The 14,513-nt window shown below is 48.1% G+C and overlaps 1 protein-coding gene across 2 annotated transcripts in view; it reads right to left on the bottom strand.

Annotated features, from left to right (window-relative positions):
* The window catches only part of Lipc (lipase C, hepatic type), a 123,167-nt gene that overhangs the window by 13,151 nt on the left and 95,503 nt on the right, over positions 1 to 14,513 (bottom strand). Inside the window, exons 2-7 of one of the 2 annotated variants that reach the window (XM_029543006.1) lie at positions 11,550 to 11,740; positions 9,157 to 9,204; positions 8,651 to 8,833; positions 7,164 to 7,281; positions 5,155 to 5,388; positions 1,972 to 2,214 (exon numbers count right to left, since the gene is read on the bottom strand). In XM_029543006.1, the coding sequence (XP_029398866.1) occupies positions 1,972 to 2,214; positions 5,155 to 5,388; positions 7,164 to 7,281; positions 8,651 to 8,833; positions 9,157 to 9,204; positions 11,550 to 11,740 (1,017 nt within the window). The remainder of the gene's footprint in view (positions 1 to 1,971; positions 2,215 to 5,154; positions 5,389 to 7,163; positions 7,282 to 8,650; positions 8,834 to 9,156; positions 9,205 to 11,549; positions 11,741 to 14,513) is intronic. The other variant, XM_029543007.1, reaches the window with a different exon arrangement.

Consider the following 14,513-nt stretch of genomic DNA (forward strand, 5'->3'; position numbering starts at 1 on the left):
TGCTTCTTGGTCATGTTGTTGTGCAGGAATAGAAACCCTGGCTAAGACAATAAATAGATGATATAGATATAGATATATAGATATAGATATAAATATATAGAATACAGACATAGTATAGACAGAGTATATAGATATAGATGGATATAGTAATAGTATAGATAAAGTATATAGATATAGTAATAATGTAGATGTAGATATAGTATAAGAAATAGAAATAGCTATAGATATAGCTATAGATATAGTATAGATAGTATAGTATAGATATAGTATATAGATATAGTACATAGATATTGATATATAGTATTTACCACTCACAAATGATGTGACCCCTCTGATCTCAAAGTATTTCTAGGAAATCTCAACGAAACACATCCCACAAATTGCAGCATTTTCTGTCTCTGTCTCCTCTCCTCCTTTCCTGTTACTGTGATAATAAATCCAGCATGATGCCAGGCAGAGAACCCACATCTCTGTCAAGTGTGACCCTCTACCAGGTTACCTCCTCTAACTACTCAGAGGGAGACTCTAACCCAGCATTAACTAAGTAAGCCTTAATACAGACTCCCTATCCTTTAAAAACAGCCTCCCAGCTGGACCCAGTTCCTCCCGAGAGAGTGAGGACGGAAGTGGCTGATAAATTACCTAGATCCACTGGGTGGCTATTTCCAGCTTTGCTTTTGCCAAAGCTGCACTCAGTAGATTTTACCTGAGTACTGGCATTGGGGGTTGTAGAGAAACAGATTCTTTGATGGTTTTGTCAAGTATCTCAGGAGCCAGGGGAATGTGGGCCGAGTTAATCAGGAGGTGACATTTATCTTGTCACACCAGCCCCTGACCAAAAATATTACAGTACTACTACATGTCCTAGAAAAATATGGATTGTGGCTTTTCTGTAAACTGAAGTTGGACAAATGTGTTCTTTTTAAAGTTCTACAAGTGGTTTTCAAAATGCTGGTGGTAGCCAGGAACCCACATCAGGGATGACTATGGTCACTGTAGAAGGGGCAGTTACGTGGTCTGCATTAAACACCTTGTACCAGCACCATCAATAGAATGTTCTGCAAGACTGGAATGTTTCATTTCTGTGCTGTCCGATTTAGCAGCCATGCATTTATCAGGGCCCTTGAGTGGGTGCTGGTATGAGGAATGGCATTCTGGTTTTTTTTTTCTTTTCTGAAGTATTTAAATCAGGGTTCAGAATGTGGCTCAGTGGGTAAAGGTGCTTGCCAACCAGCCCAAGAACCTGAATCCAATCCCTGAGTCCCACATGGTGGACAGAGAGAACTGACTTCTGCAAGTTGTCCTCTGATGCCCATAAGTGCACCATGGCACGTTTCCCATCCTCCCACATATATTATACAATAGATAAAAGTAATGAAAATGTAAAAAGTGTTTACATAGCCACATAGGGTTAGTGGATAGCTACCTTTATGGATGCTGATATATTGATTGCAGAATTGAACAGGTAAATCTCACAGGGTGCCATCTCCAGTCTCCCCAGGGCAATCTGATATGGCTATAGAAACATTGATTCCCCATGTGAGGGACATTAGCTTGGACCCATAAGAACCTTGCTCATTGGAAAGAGTGAAGAGGAACTGGGAGACTGGGAACATATGCCTCAGCTTTATCCCTGACTGGTTTTAGGCAGTCTGGTGAGTCCCTTCCACAGCACTGTGGTACTGTCCTCATTAGATGTCCCTGGAGCAAGATACTTTGTTGAAATAAAGAGAAATAATTGTTTCCAAGGGACTTACTACCTTCTGAACTGCACTGAGTCCCTGAAATAGGCTGTCAGCGGACAAGGGCACTGGGTGGCTCACTGGTGTTAAGACAATGCTGAAAGACTTTATGACCTCTCAGAACAGGTCCTTACGAGTTTGCGCATGCCTACAGCAATTCCTTCCTGACTTCCTTCTCTGGGCGCTGTATCACAGAAGAGTTCCGGAACCTCTAAGGTGGGACACTTACCTTTGAAGGGAGACTGGGCTCGGGTGATGAGGAAGAGCCTCTTGCTCTTGCCTGGCCGATCCCTGCGGATGTCATAGCCCAGAGTGTTGCAACGGCCCTTCTTGCAGTTCAGACATAGACCCTGGCTGAAGCTGCCCATGTCGCTGCACTGGAAGCCTATGCTCTGCAGGTCACTGTGTTGCAAGGAGTCAATGAAGAGGTGCACGGAGCGCTCATGGGCACATTTGATGGTCTGGGTGATGGCTGAGACACAGGATGAGAAGACCATTAGCACTCTAAGCCCCAAGTGGCACCAAAACCCCCCAAACCAGCCAAACAGCCAAACAAAAACCTGAAACAGCAACAACAAAACAAACTCATGGTTTCAGCCCTAGGCAGATTAGTGGTGTGTGTGTGTGTGTGTGTGTGTGTGTGTGTGTGTGTAACAGGACTGCTGAGGTCTCCCAGACAACACACATCTGTTGCAACAGAAAGCTAAAGAAAGTCGACCTCTGTAGGTCCCACACTAAGATCATCGTGCAATGGTGGAATGGATTAGGAAGTGCTTTTATTAGCACCCCATGTTACTGGGAAAAAGTCAAATGTTTAATACAGCAAGCTAGCACAGCCCCTTCTGAGGTATCCCCACATGGTTAGGAAAGGCCCAGTGCTAAGGTCTGGATGGGGGAGTTACCTGGACAGGGCTTTGGGCTTCCTCTCTTCTTATCACAACCAGGTCTGGGGCCAATCCCCAAGGCAAAATTGTTATGTGTTTAATATTCTGAGGTGGAAGGGGCTTGGGGGCACAGCAAGAAGGCCTACTGAGAGAGGGTTTTGGCTTGCTGCCAGCCCCAAAGACCTGCATGTGCTCTCTGTGACTAGGACAGGGAGACTAGAGAGAGCCAATTCCTGAAAGTTGTCATCATATACAGCGCCCTGCCAACACACACAAAATAAATAGAATGTAATAAATAAATACAATAAAAAACTAAAAGTGTGTGTGGTGTGTGTGTGTGTGTGTGTGTGTGTGTATGTGTGTGTGTACATGTCACAGTGCAAGTGCTGAAATCACAAGATGACTCTTAGAAGTCGACGCTCTCCTTCCTCCTTTACAAGGTTCTGGGAATCCAACTCAGACCATCACACTTGCAGAGTAAATGCCCCAAACCCTGAACTGTCTTCCATCAACCTTTTTCTTATAAGACAGGGTCCACTGCTGCACAAGCTGGCCTTGAACTCCTGGCTTCCTCTGCTTCTGAGTGCTGAGGTTACTCAGTGCTTGGGGTTATCACAGAGTGGGTCCTGGAACCCAGGTTTTTCTGTGCAGGCACCCTACATGTGAAGCTATAGACCCTTGCTCCCATCATGAAATTTGACCTTTATAATATCTAATCTGCAGCCAATTATTTTAAAGGAATGCCAGGGAACTACCAGAAGACACAATAACACCTAAAGCAAAGGTCAGGCAGAGGTCATCTTGCCTGGACCAATTAATTCCCTCAGTGTTTTATCTCTGTCACCAGCAGCTCCGCTTGCGGAGTGCCTGTTAGGAGCACACTGCTTGCTGTCCACGCAATCACTCACATCTCCCCAGCAGTGCCCGGACCCTGCTGCTGTAACAAAGGAGAAAACAGCCTCAGAGCCATTCTGGGGCGGGGGAGGGGGATGATGGTGAAAAGCTGTTACAAGCTCCTTCTGCCTAGGTGTGGCTGGGGAATGCCCTAGAGTGAGAGCATCTGCAAAGAAGGAGAAGAAGGAGTGAGGGACACCAGAGTCCCTCCTTACCCCCTGCTAGGCAAGCAGGGTGCATACAAGTAGTTATGTCCTTTGAAGTTTAGCTTAAAGAGAAAATGGGTGTATATCAGGCAAGTGGTGACCAAACATCTTAAGATTGAGCTTTGCAAGGAGGGGATGTAGCTCTGAGAAAGAGTGGGTGAATCGAATTGACTGAGACCTGCTGCTGACTGGAGGGATGGTGACCCTGGGAGGATGTAAAGGGAGGTAAGGGGAAAGTCCCAGAAGGCTCTGGGGTGTGGAGGAAGGCTGGGAGTCCTGCCAACTGGAGGTGGTGAGGCAGTGAGGTGTGTGAAGGTCTTTCGGATACTAAGGAGGTGAGGAGGGGGATGGAATCCGCAGTGTGCTCAGCCTGCATTTGGATGGTGGGAATGGGAAGCTTGGATGTGAAATTGAGGTCCCCTGGTGTTGTAGGGTGACCTGTTCTCATCAGGTGACATCTAACACAGGAAATCTGGAATGCATGCAGTTTGCACGTGCCTAGAAGGTGCGGTGGCTGTTGACTGGCCTGTTCTTTAATCCCCCTTTAGCCCTACTTATAACATTGATATACATTGTCAATGTGCATGTCGATGGATCTGCAGCAGAAAGTTGCATGGGACAGTCTCAGTCATGCCTCGTAGGATCAGCTGACATAGCCTTCTGGCCAGAGGGAAGAGTGAGAACTGTGGTCCAGACACCAAAGCCTAGGCTGGGGAGACAGGTCAGTCAGTAAAGGGATTGACACACAAGCACAAGGACTTGAGCTCAAATCCCAGGACTCGTGTACAAGAGCCAAGTAGAGTAGTATGCTTATATCCCCAAGGGGAGGCAGAAGCAGGCAGATCCTTAGGCCAGACACTGACATCGCCAGAGTAGTGAGAACTAAGCCAGGGAGACGCCATGTCTCAAAAGAAAAAAACAAAACCAAACAAAAACCCAAACAAACCCAAAACAAATACAAGATGGAGGCTATCTCTTGGTTTCAGTATTCACCTCCACACATGTGCCATCTACACATACATGTACTCACATAGACACACACACACATGTACAAGCATGCATGCATGCACACATGAAATGCTAAGGTATATTAATATACCCTCCTGTGGCTCTGAAGAGTGAAAGCCCCTAAAGGTGGAAAGTTCCAGAAAGGAAAGAAGAACAGATAGGACTAGAAGAGCTCTCACAAGAGCTAGTGCTCCCTGTGTCACTTGCTGCTCCCCCACCTGCCCTCTGAGACCCTCTGAACTGTCATGGGAAGCAGCTGTCTGGGAACCACCAGCTCTCCAAAAGGCCTTTGACAGCCCACATCTGGGCCTCTAGCCTTGCTGTGTGAACACAAACATGAGCTGTATGAGGATCTCCTGGAGGCCCCAGGAGAGTGTGAGGAAGAGGTTGAGGCTCTGGGCTGTGAGTTCCCCTTCTTACCACTTAAGCCATGCTCTGCAATGTGTTTGTAGAGTTCCAGGAAGTGGCAGCCGGGCTGGAAGGAGCCCCCATTGGGGTAGAAGTCATAGTGGGCAATGGGCTGCTTGATGCCCACGCTCAGGCCCATGTGCTCCCTGGTAAAGGTATGAATGGCATCCACAAAATTGGCATCATCGGGAGAAAGGCGGTCGTTGGGGGACGTTCCCTCAAACATTGGGCCCGCAGGGTCCAGCCCTGATAGGGAAATGCAAGCCAGGTTAGATTAGTGGTGGGGTTGGGGGAGGGCAGAAGGCTTTCCTCTTTGATCATTTCGTCTTTCTGAGCTAGAAGGAAGAAGGTGCTTGGCGCTTCTCTAGAGCCTCTTCCTGTAACCACCTTTTGGTGTAAAGTCATGGTAATTCACGCGCTGAAAATTACCCAGGCCAGGTATTGTTCTAAGGGGAAAGAGCTTTGCAGAGAGGATCAGAACTAACAGTGAGGTTATGAGTGAATGCTTGATTTATTTAAGCAAATCAATTTTAAGTGCCTCCCCTGGTAGTTTCCACAGCATCTGTTTGCATAAAAAGCAGCAGCCCACGGCGCTCATTCTGTGCAGTTCTGACTTCTTGGGTGAAGTAAGAATTTGTTTGCCTGTGTGTTGTCGGTAGTCTCGAACAAGCTGGCTTCCTACGCTCCTGTCATCCTATAGAATGTCCAGAACAAAACCTTAGGAAGGGGTGGAGATGTGACCCTGTAGGGCCTTCGCAAGCTCAGCCTCCAAGTGAGAGACATGCTCACAGGAACAAGCCTGGCTCCTGGCTGACTGCTTGGGGGAGGGTATTATGTATGCACCCTGGGCTCTCCTCATGACTTGTCTGAAGGGACCTTTGGTGGCAGGCCTCAGCCCAGGGCTACCATCTTTGCTGTAGACAAGGGAGGAACTGGCAGTGAGCAGTGAGGTCACCTGCTCTCCAGCCCCCTGCAGCCGCAGTGGTGATATCCTTGTTTCTTTCTTTAGGCTAACAGCAAGATGACTCCTGAGTAAGGAGCCTCCTGCTGTCTCCTGTGTGGGTGGCCTGGTTACACTGCTGGGTTGAAACAATGCCAGCTGGAATGGGGAGGGCCAGGGCGAGGCCTGATAATGGCTCACTTTGTGAGATCCTTTGTTTTGTTTTGTTTTTCCATTGTGTGTGTGTGTGTGTGTGTGTGTGTGTGTGTGTGTGGTGAGCATGATTATATGTGTGTAGGTAATGCTGTGTGTGTGTGTGTGTGTGTGTGTGCATGTTTACATGTGTGTGGGCACCCTTGTGTGTGCTTGTGTGTGTGTGTGCATGTTTACATGTGTGGGGGCATCCTTGTGTGTGCTTTGTGTATGTGTGTGTGTGTGTGTGTGTGTGCATGTGGGTGGGTTGCACATGACACCTGGAGATTGATGTCTGGAATCATCCTTGATTGTTCTTTGACCATATTCAGTGAGGGTCTCCCAAACAAACCCAAAGCTTACTGGAATTACAGGTGGGATGCCACACCCCTTGACCTGGAAGCACATTGTTAGCATCTGGGGATCCTAACAAATTCCGGTCCCCAAATTTGCTCAGCAAGCAATAGCCCTACTTTGTGGGACTCTGACCCCTCTAGCAATGCCTTCTGGGTGAGGCACTTATGCACACTGGAGTTAGTAGTGTCAAGCTAGAGATAGAATTGAAGGCTAGCCTGGGCTACAGGAGATGAATTCTCAAAAACAAAAACATAAATCAAAACAACAAAACCAGTAAAAGTTTCTTAATAAAAAATGTAATTCGAATCTTCTCTTGGAGCCCTGTGGAACAGCTAGGAGAAAGGCCAGAGCACAGAGCTGTCCTTTGTTCTGCACTCTCATGGGATAGCAGCAATTCCTGACAGAAGGCATGTTAGGGAGTGCTTGGTGGTACCCCTCAACTAGTGATCAGGACCACGAGCCTAGGGAGCAGGCGCGTGCTCCCCGCTTCCTGCAGCCCTGGAGCTTGTGTGGGGTTATCCATCGGGCATACCTGTGATCCTTCCAATCTTGTTCTTCCCCCTGATGGAGCTGCCTGCGAATCCTGAGACGTGCGCTCCCAGGCTGTACCCGATTAGGTGAACTTTGCTCCGAGAAAACTTCACAGATTCCTGCAAGACAAGGCAAGAGGGTGGAAGGAGAAGTTGGGGTGGGAGTGGAAGGATGAAGCCTTGTATAGGGCCTGCTTCCACGGGGCATCCATCCATGCTCGGCACTGCCCACAAATCAGGTGCTTGATTATAGGAAACTGGCTTGTCACCTCACTGGCTGTCATCTTGGGTGATGGGGTGGGGTGGGGGTGACTGTTCTTTGGGATGTCCTGGTGATTACCGCCTCTTGCCTGTCTGGTTTTTGCCTGGCCATTGATGCCCCGCAGAAACTGGGGATCCCGTGTCCTTGCCTTTCAAGGCTGTCATTACAGGTGGGATGTCACACTTGTGCATTTGGATTTCTTAGGACAGATGTATGTAAAAATTTTGAATTCCCTGAGCTCTACAGAGTGAAGTATAGTTGTCACAGGCTACACTGGGACATCCAAACTGGGACCCACAGGCTTCAAGAACGCATATACATCTGTTCTGTATGACATTGTGAGACACATTATCGTTTGCAAGGTTCATGCTGGATAAATGCATTTAAAGTTTAAATACTTCAAGGAAAACCTCAATTTTCTTTTCCCAATGTTTAAAAAGTATTATGATATTTTCGTGTGTGTGCACACACATATGTGTGATGTCAGAGGGCAACTTGAGGGAGTCAGTTCTCTTTCTACCATGGGGGTTTGAACTTAGGTTCTCAGGTTTTGCAGCAAGGGCCTAAGCTTGCTTAGCCAGTTCGCTTGTCTCTCACTATGCTTTATGATTTTGAATTGGACTGCATTCGTAGCTCTCCGTATGTCCCAGTCTGCTTTCTGTTGCTGTGATAAAATGCTGACCAAAAGCAATTTGGAGAGGAAAGGGTTTATTTTAGCCTACAGCTTACAGTCTATCCTGAAGGGAAACCAGGCCAGGGACGTGGATTTAGGACTAAACCAGAAGCAATGGAGGAATTCTACTTCCTGGCTTTCTTATACAACTCAGTATCACCTGACCAGGGCTGGCACCATTCGCAGTGGTCATCCCACTCCAATAATTAATAATGGTGGTGGTGGTAGTGGTGATGGTAATGATAAAATGCTCCCACAGGCTTATCTACTGGTTAATCTGACAGAGGCATTTCCTCAATTGACTTTGCCCTTTCCAGATGACCCTTGCTTGTGTCAAGTTGACAGTACACTTCCCAGCACACTGTGGATCCGTGGGATACCCTAGGAAGTGACTGGACACTGCTGCTCCAGGAGACTGGGTGGGTGTGCAAACAGGAGTGTCAGCTAGGGAGTAGGGAGAAGAAAGCTAAAGGAGAGGCCTCATATCTGGTCTCAGACTTGCAGTCTGGGCACTGAGGTCTCTTAGAGAAAGAGGAGCAGGTGGGAGGACTTACCTCCAGCCATAGGAGAAGAGCAGCCACGTCCTGGCCCACAATACGGGTGTTTCGAACGGCAGTGGTGTAGTGTTGGTGTGCCAGGGAGATCCAGTCCACTAACCCCACGTTCACCGGTTGGGACTGTCGGGACTTCAGTGCACCCACTATCTTCCAGATCCAGTTTTCTAGCAAGCCATCCACCTGAGGGTGGGCCACAGGCTGTCAGCTTTACTTCGAGGGCAGAGGGAGCCCTGTCTAGTCCTGTCTAGCTCCTGGGGTCCCTAAGTACACAGCCCTCTTCTTTCTCAGGCTCAAGGACAATGCTAGATCTTTCTCCCCACCAGAGAGGCCATGGCCTAGGATTTCTCATCCTCATGCTGAGGATATCTGGGCTTGACGAGCTCCTGCCCGGCTGTCCTGTACATTGGTCAGTCTGTCTCCAACTCCACCCACATGGTGTCAACCCCATCTCCAGCCCCAGACTTTCAGGACAGTGTGCGCAGACCTTGCCCCATTCTCCCCACCTGATAGTCACTGTCTGAATCTTTCCCCACGGTAGCACTTTCTGAGCCCTAAAACAATGGAAAAGTGTGTGAAAATTATGTCCAAGAGTTGACTGCAGAAGGTCAGCTCTGCCATGCCTGGGGCCCCACAGCATCTGTCCTGCCCTCGTCTCGTCTCCCTTTGGTGGGATGGACCTTACACCTGCTCTGTGTGCCCCCTACTTGAGATAATAGTGTACCCACTACGCTCGCTCCCAGAGTGTTTGTGCTATGCCTTGGAGGATAAACAGAGGTCAGGAAGGCAGCCACAGCTGGGTCTAGGGTCTTCCAGTCTTGTGGAAGCATAAAGGAGGCAGGGTGGTGTGTCTGGGGACTAGAGAAATTTGGGAGACTTTAAGGTCAAGATGCAGGGAAGGAAATGGTAAAGTTCCAACCCCATCCCTCAGTTTTAGCCCACCCCCATTGGCCACTCCCATCCTTCCAGGGGAGCTGAACTGTGTTTATTCAAGAAATGTTTACTGAGAACAAATATCCTAGTTGAGCTAAGTTTCGGGCATTTTACTTAGCCTATGTGTCCCCCGCTCTTGGTCAGCAGTGTTGCCTTCCTTCCAGGAGGGTTGTAAAAGGCCAAAGAGTGAGTGGTGGGGTGTAGAGTTCTTAAAACAAAAGCCAGGAGCCCAGCCACGGTGGGGAAGCCCACAGTCTGTGCAGCTCAGGTGGCTGTCAGCATTAGTATTTCTGGTGTAAATGTTTGGTGGTGATGATTGTTAGCATTCTGTCTAAGCTCCACCTCACAGTTACCTGGCAACAGCCAGGTAGGCCTGACCCCTATAAAAGGGGCTGTGTGCTCCCCCCTCTCTCTTGTTCTCTTGCTCCCTTTGCTCTTCCCTCCTCCCCCTCTTCCCATTCCCTTCCCCCCTCTCTTTCCATGTGCTGGCCTCTACTCTTCTCTCTCTCTCTCTCTCTCTCTCTCTCTGCCTTTATCTCTCTCTCCTATCCTCTTGACTCCCTTCCCCATGCCCTGAATGAACTCTATTCTATATTATACAGTCCTGTGGCTGGTCCCTCAGGGGGAAGGGATGCCTCAGCATGGGCCCGCCGAGGCACCCTCTTCTCCTGTACCTCACTACACCTTCATAGAACATATCCCCTCCTCTCTTTATCTGTTTATAAACACAACAATGGTGGTGATGCTAATGGTGGTAATGACGGTAATGGTGGTGGTGGTAGAGGCTGCAGAGGTTGCACACTCTGGCCCAGCAAGATTCTTTAGGTCAAAGAGCACAATTTTTCTACAAGAGCTTGCAGCTTTGTGTTGCAATTCAAAACCAAACTCACTCATTCTATCATTAATTCAGCTAACAAACATTTTGGAGCACCTAATGTCTAGTGGGTATTGATCAGCGATGTCAGACAAGAATAGGGCAGAACCTATTCCAGGTAGGAACTTAGAGCCTAGTGGGTCAGAGGAACTGAATGAGAAAGCCCCGCAGAGAGATGAGCCAGAGGATGCTGGGGCCTGGGAACTCAGGGACCCTTCATTCCTCATGCCCTGGGGGAGGCTGGGCTGTGGCAGGGATGGCCTGCAGGAGGAGAGCTAGAGAGGAGAATGAGGGAGGGGTACTAGTGAGGGGTCAGAGGAGAGGAAGTGAAAAATGAAGCTGACAGTGTGTGTGTGTGTGTGTGTGTGTGTGTGTGTGTGTGTGCCAGTTTATTCTCTAGAGCAGGCGAGGCAGGGGTTTCAGAATATTTTCATGTCAAGGATAATTTTCACGCTTACTTGGTGGACTGATTGCCTAGCATTTCATGAAGGTCTAGGTCCTATCCCTAGCCCTGCATAAACTAGACACAGTGACACACACCTGTTATCCCAGCCCTTGGAGGTGGAGTTAGGAGGATCAGGAGTTCAAGGTCATCCTTGGCTACACGATGAGTTTGAGGCCAGCTCTTCAAAAACTAATTTTCATGTAGATGATAGAAAATAAATCCCAACTCGTCAGCTGTAGGAGAGAGGCTCCATTGGAAAAACACCTGTCATATAAGCCCAGGGCCCGAGCTTGATCCTTAGAACCCACATGCAGATTTTTGATGTGGTGCTGGAGAGGTGGATCAAGGTTAAGAGTATGTACTCGTTTTCCAGAGGTCCTGAGTTCTGTTCCCAGCACCCATGCCTGGCAGCACACTGTTACCTGTCACTCCAGACCCAGGGATCCGTCGCCCTCTTCTGGCCTTGGTGGGCACCTGCACTCTCATGCACATACACACACAGACACACAACATTTCCACTATCACTGGGAGGTGCTTTACCAACACCATGTGTAGGGTTATCATGGGTGTTATTCAAATCCAACGCACTAGGGAGAAAGACAGCGACCAGGAACACACAGAGAATACAGCACGCCAGCACTTCCTACCAACCACCCGTGGATGATCATGACAAGTGGCTGAGAGCTGTTGAAGCCACACTCCTGCAGTGTTTCCGGGTGCTGAGGTCTGAGCCGACAGCCCAGGTGATCATTTTCCTCTTGGAAGAGCAGGAATCTGGTCTCAGGCTTCTTTAATGGCTTGCTTGTTTCAGTAGCCCCAAAGCTTCTCCCAAAGGGCTCTGGAATACAGAGTAGGGAGTATCCGTTATGCCTGGCATGTGTTCCATCAACGCTGGCCCTAGGACCACTCACAGGTGGTTCTGAACTCCAGCTGGTGGTTACTGGATGATCCTGGGAACCAGCATGAACTCCATCTTTGAGGAACCCAAAGATACTCACTGTGGGGTGTCCAGATGGCAGTGGAGGAACTTGGGAATACCCCACACAAGTAAGGGACCTAACCCTCCGTCTGGTAAACATCTAACAATGTACTAGGCCTGACTCCAAGGCTTGAGGAATGTAGGTAAGGCCATTGGGAATGACGTTTGCAGACAGTGAGCCTCACCCTAGATCACAATTCTGGGAAGAGGCAAAGTCAGGATTTGAACCTAGGTCTGTCTCCAGGGCTGGAGACATAACAGAGAGAGCATGCCACTACATGCCACCTTTCCAAGCTCACTCTGTTTATTCTCACTGTAGGCATAGTATGTAGCACAAACCCTGAAGGGGCTCTCTGTGGAGGAGCACGGTAGGTGGTAATGGATTGTCCTGGAATGCTACACCTGGCCTGGAAGGGTGACTGGGACTGTGTGTGTTTGGAATGGGGAGTGGTATCTTCCAGCTGAGGGAAGAGCATGAAGATGGCTCAGAAGCATGAGAGCTCATGACCAGAAGACACAGAGAGAAGCTGGCAGGGTAGAGCATGGATGCTAAAGACCTTGGACTTTATCTTGTGGGTGTGTTGTGAAACTGAGCTCAGATTCAGCCCCGGCATTTAGCACTTTTCATCTATGCATCTTGTCTTTTTATGAATATCTACCCTCGCTGGCCTCCCAGGACCGGTTCCTTCTTGTGTATATTGATTCTGGATTCAGCTCTGAGAACATGTTCTAGCCCAGGTGCCTAGGACCCGCCAGCTGTGCAGGAGAAGATGGAAAAACCGTTTCCAGATAGAGCTCACAGAGAACCCAGCCGACCGCTCTCCACTTCTGCCCTTGGATTCCTCTCCTGTGTGTGTGCTGACCGTGTTACAGGCGTGCATCTGGTCATTCCTTCCTCTTCTTAACTAATGCACGCTGCCCACCTCTGATGATCCAGGCCTGGCTGGATCTGAACTAGAGGCAGGTGGGAAAGCAGGCTTTTTATGTGCCTGTCCGAGGGCTGCAGAGAGGATGTCAGGAGGAGAGCTGGGGAGGAGAGGCTGCAGTGGAGCCTAGGTTAAAGAGTCTCCAAACTCCTGTCCATGAGAAATGGAGGAAGAAACGGGATTCTGATGCCTAAAATAGTGAAATTCGGTGGAAGAGTACAAGTTGGAGGGGTGCTGTAGAGAGGGGCTTAGTACTACTTAGTACTACAACTAAGGAGTTAGACACAGGATCCAGAGGAGGGCATGCATGATACAGAGAAAAAAACTTGACTTGAGCTCTCACACACACACACACACACACACACACACACACATCATAGCTGAAGAGACTGGTGCAGACACAATAATGGCAGTAAAGAAACCAAAGGAGGTTAAGAATTTGTTATTATATTTTATTTGTGTGTGTGTGTGTATATATATATATATATGGATATATATATATATATGTGTGTGTGTGTGTGTGTGTGTGTGGATAGGCTGTGTAGAGGTTAGAGGACAACTTTTGGGAGTTGGTTCTCCTCTTCTACCACGTGGGTCCCAAGAAGTACCTTCACCCACTGAACTCTCTCACAGGCCCCCAGACAGATTCTTAACAATAACATCATAAAACACGCATTGTGAGGCACTATCAGGCTGCTGGAAGAGGCCATGCTCCAAGTAACATTTGGAGCGTTCCCTTTCAATCTCCCCCCCTCCCAGAGACGTTTGTTCCACAGATTAAAAAAGGTGGGATTTATTTTAATTTGTATTTATGTGTATGCATGTGCATCTGTCTATGGGTGCATAGGCAAGTGTCCACAGAGCCCTCTGGGTATTCAGATCCCCGGAGCTTGAGTTACAGGCACTTGTGAGGTACCAACATGGGTTTTGGGGAACTGCATTCAAGTCCTTTGCAAGAGGACTGTGTGCTCTTAAGCACCAAGCCCTCCCTCCAGTCTTTCTATAGTTGTCTCCTTGGCCTTTTTCTGGGACCAGACATGAATGGCCTTATATTCTTTTTCATCTGCCGGAATAGTTTTTCATAGCAATAGAAATTCTTCACAAACATGATTTTAAAAGGTGACATAATTTATCTGTTTTATTCATGTTTAGTTTGTTGCCAGATCTTTTTATTTTTATTTTTATTTTTTACTTAGAACAGTGCTCTGATGGCCACCTTAATACTTAAGTCTTTGCCAAAAATCTATGCGACCTCTAATACATACTCCTAAGAGCAGTCTTGTAAGATCTCAGGAACCAGACCATTTTCATCTCTGTATAAATTCCTACACACCCACATTGCTTTTAGCATATTTGTTTCCCCAGGACTAGGGATTGAACCTGGGCCTCATACTTATTGGTAAGCACTCTGCTGCTGAGGTCCATCCACAGCCCATGTTCTCAGCATTTTTTTCATGTATGTGTGTATGTGTGTGTGTTGGTATGGATGTGGGTGCACTTGTGTGTGTATGTGTGTGCCTGTGTGTGTGTACACATGAAGTCAGAAGAGGCCATTGGATTCCATGGAGCTTGAGTTACATACAGGTGGTTGTGAGTAGCCTGTTGTAGGTGCTGGGAACCAAACTCAGGCCTCCTGCAAGAGCAGCAAATGCTCTTAATCATTAAGTCATCTTTTTAGCCTCTCATGTCTTCTAAAGAGACAAAGA

The sequence above is a fragment of the Mus pahari genome, chromosome 10 (genome assembly GCF_900095145.1).
Source record: "Mus pahari chromosome 10, PAHARI_EIJ_v1.1, whole genome shotgun sequence".
NCBI lineage: Eukaryota > Metazoa > Chordata > Mammalia > Rodentia > Muridae > Mus > Mus pahari.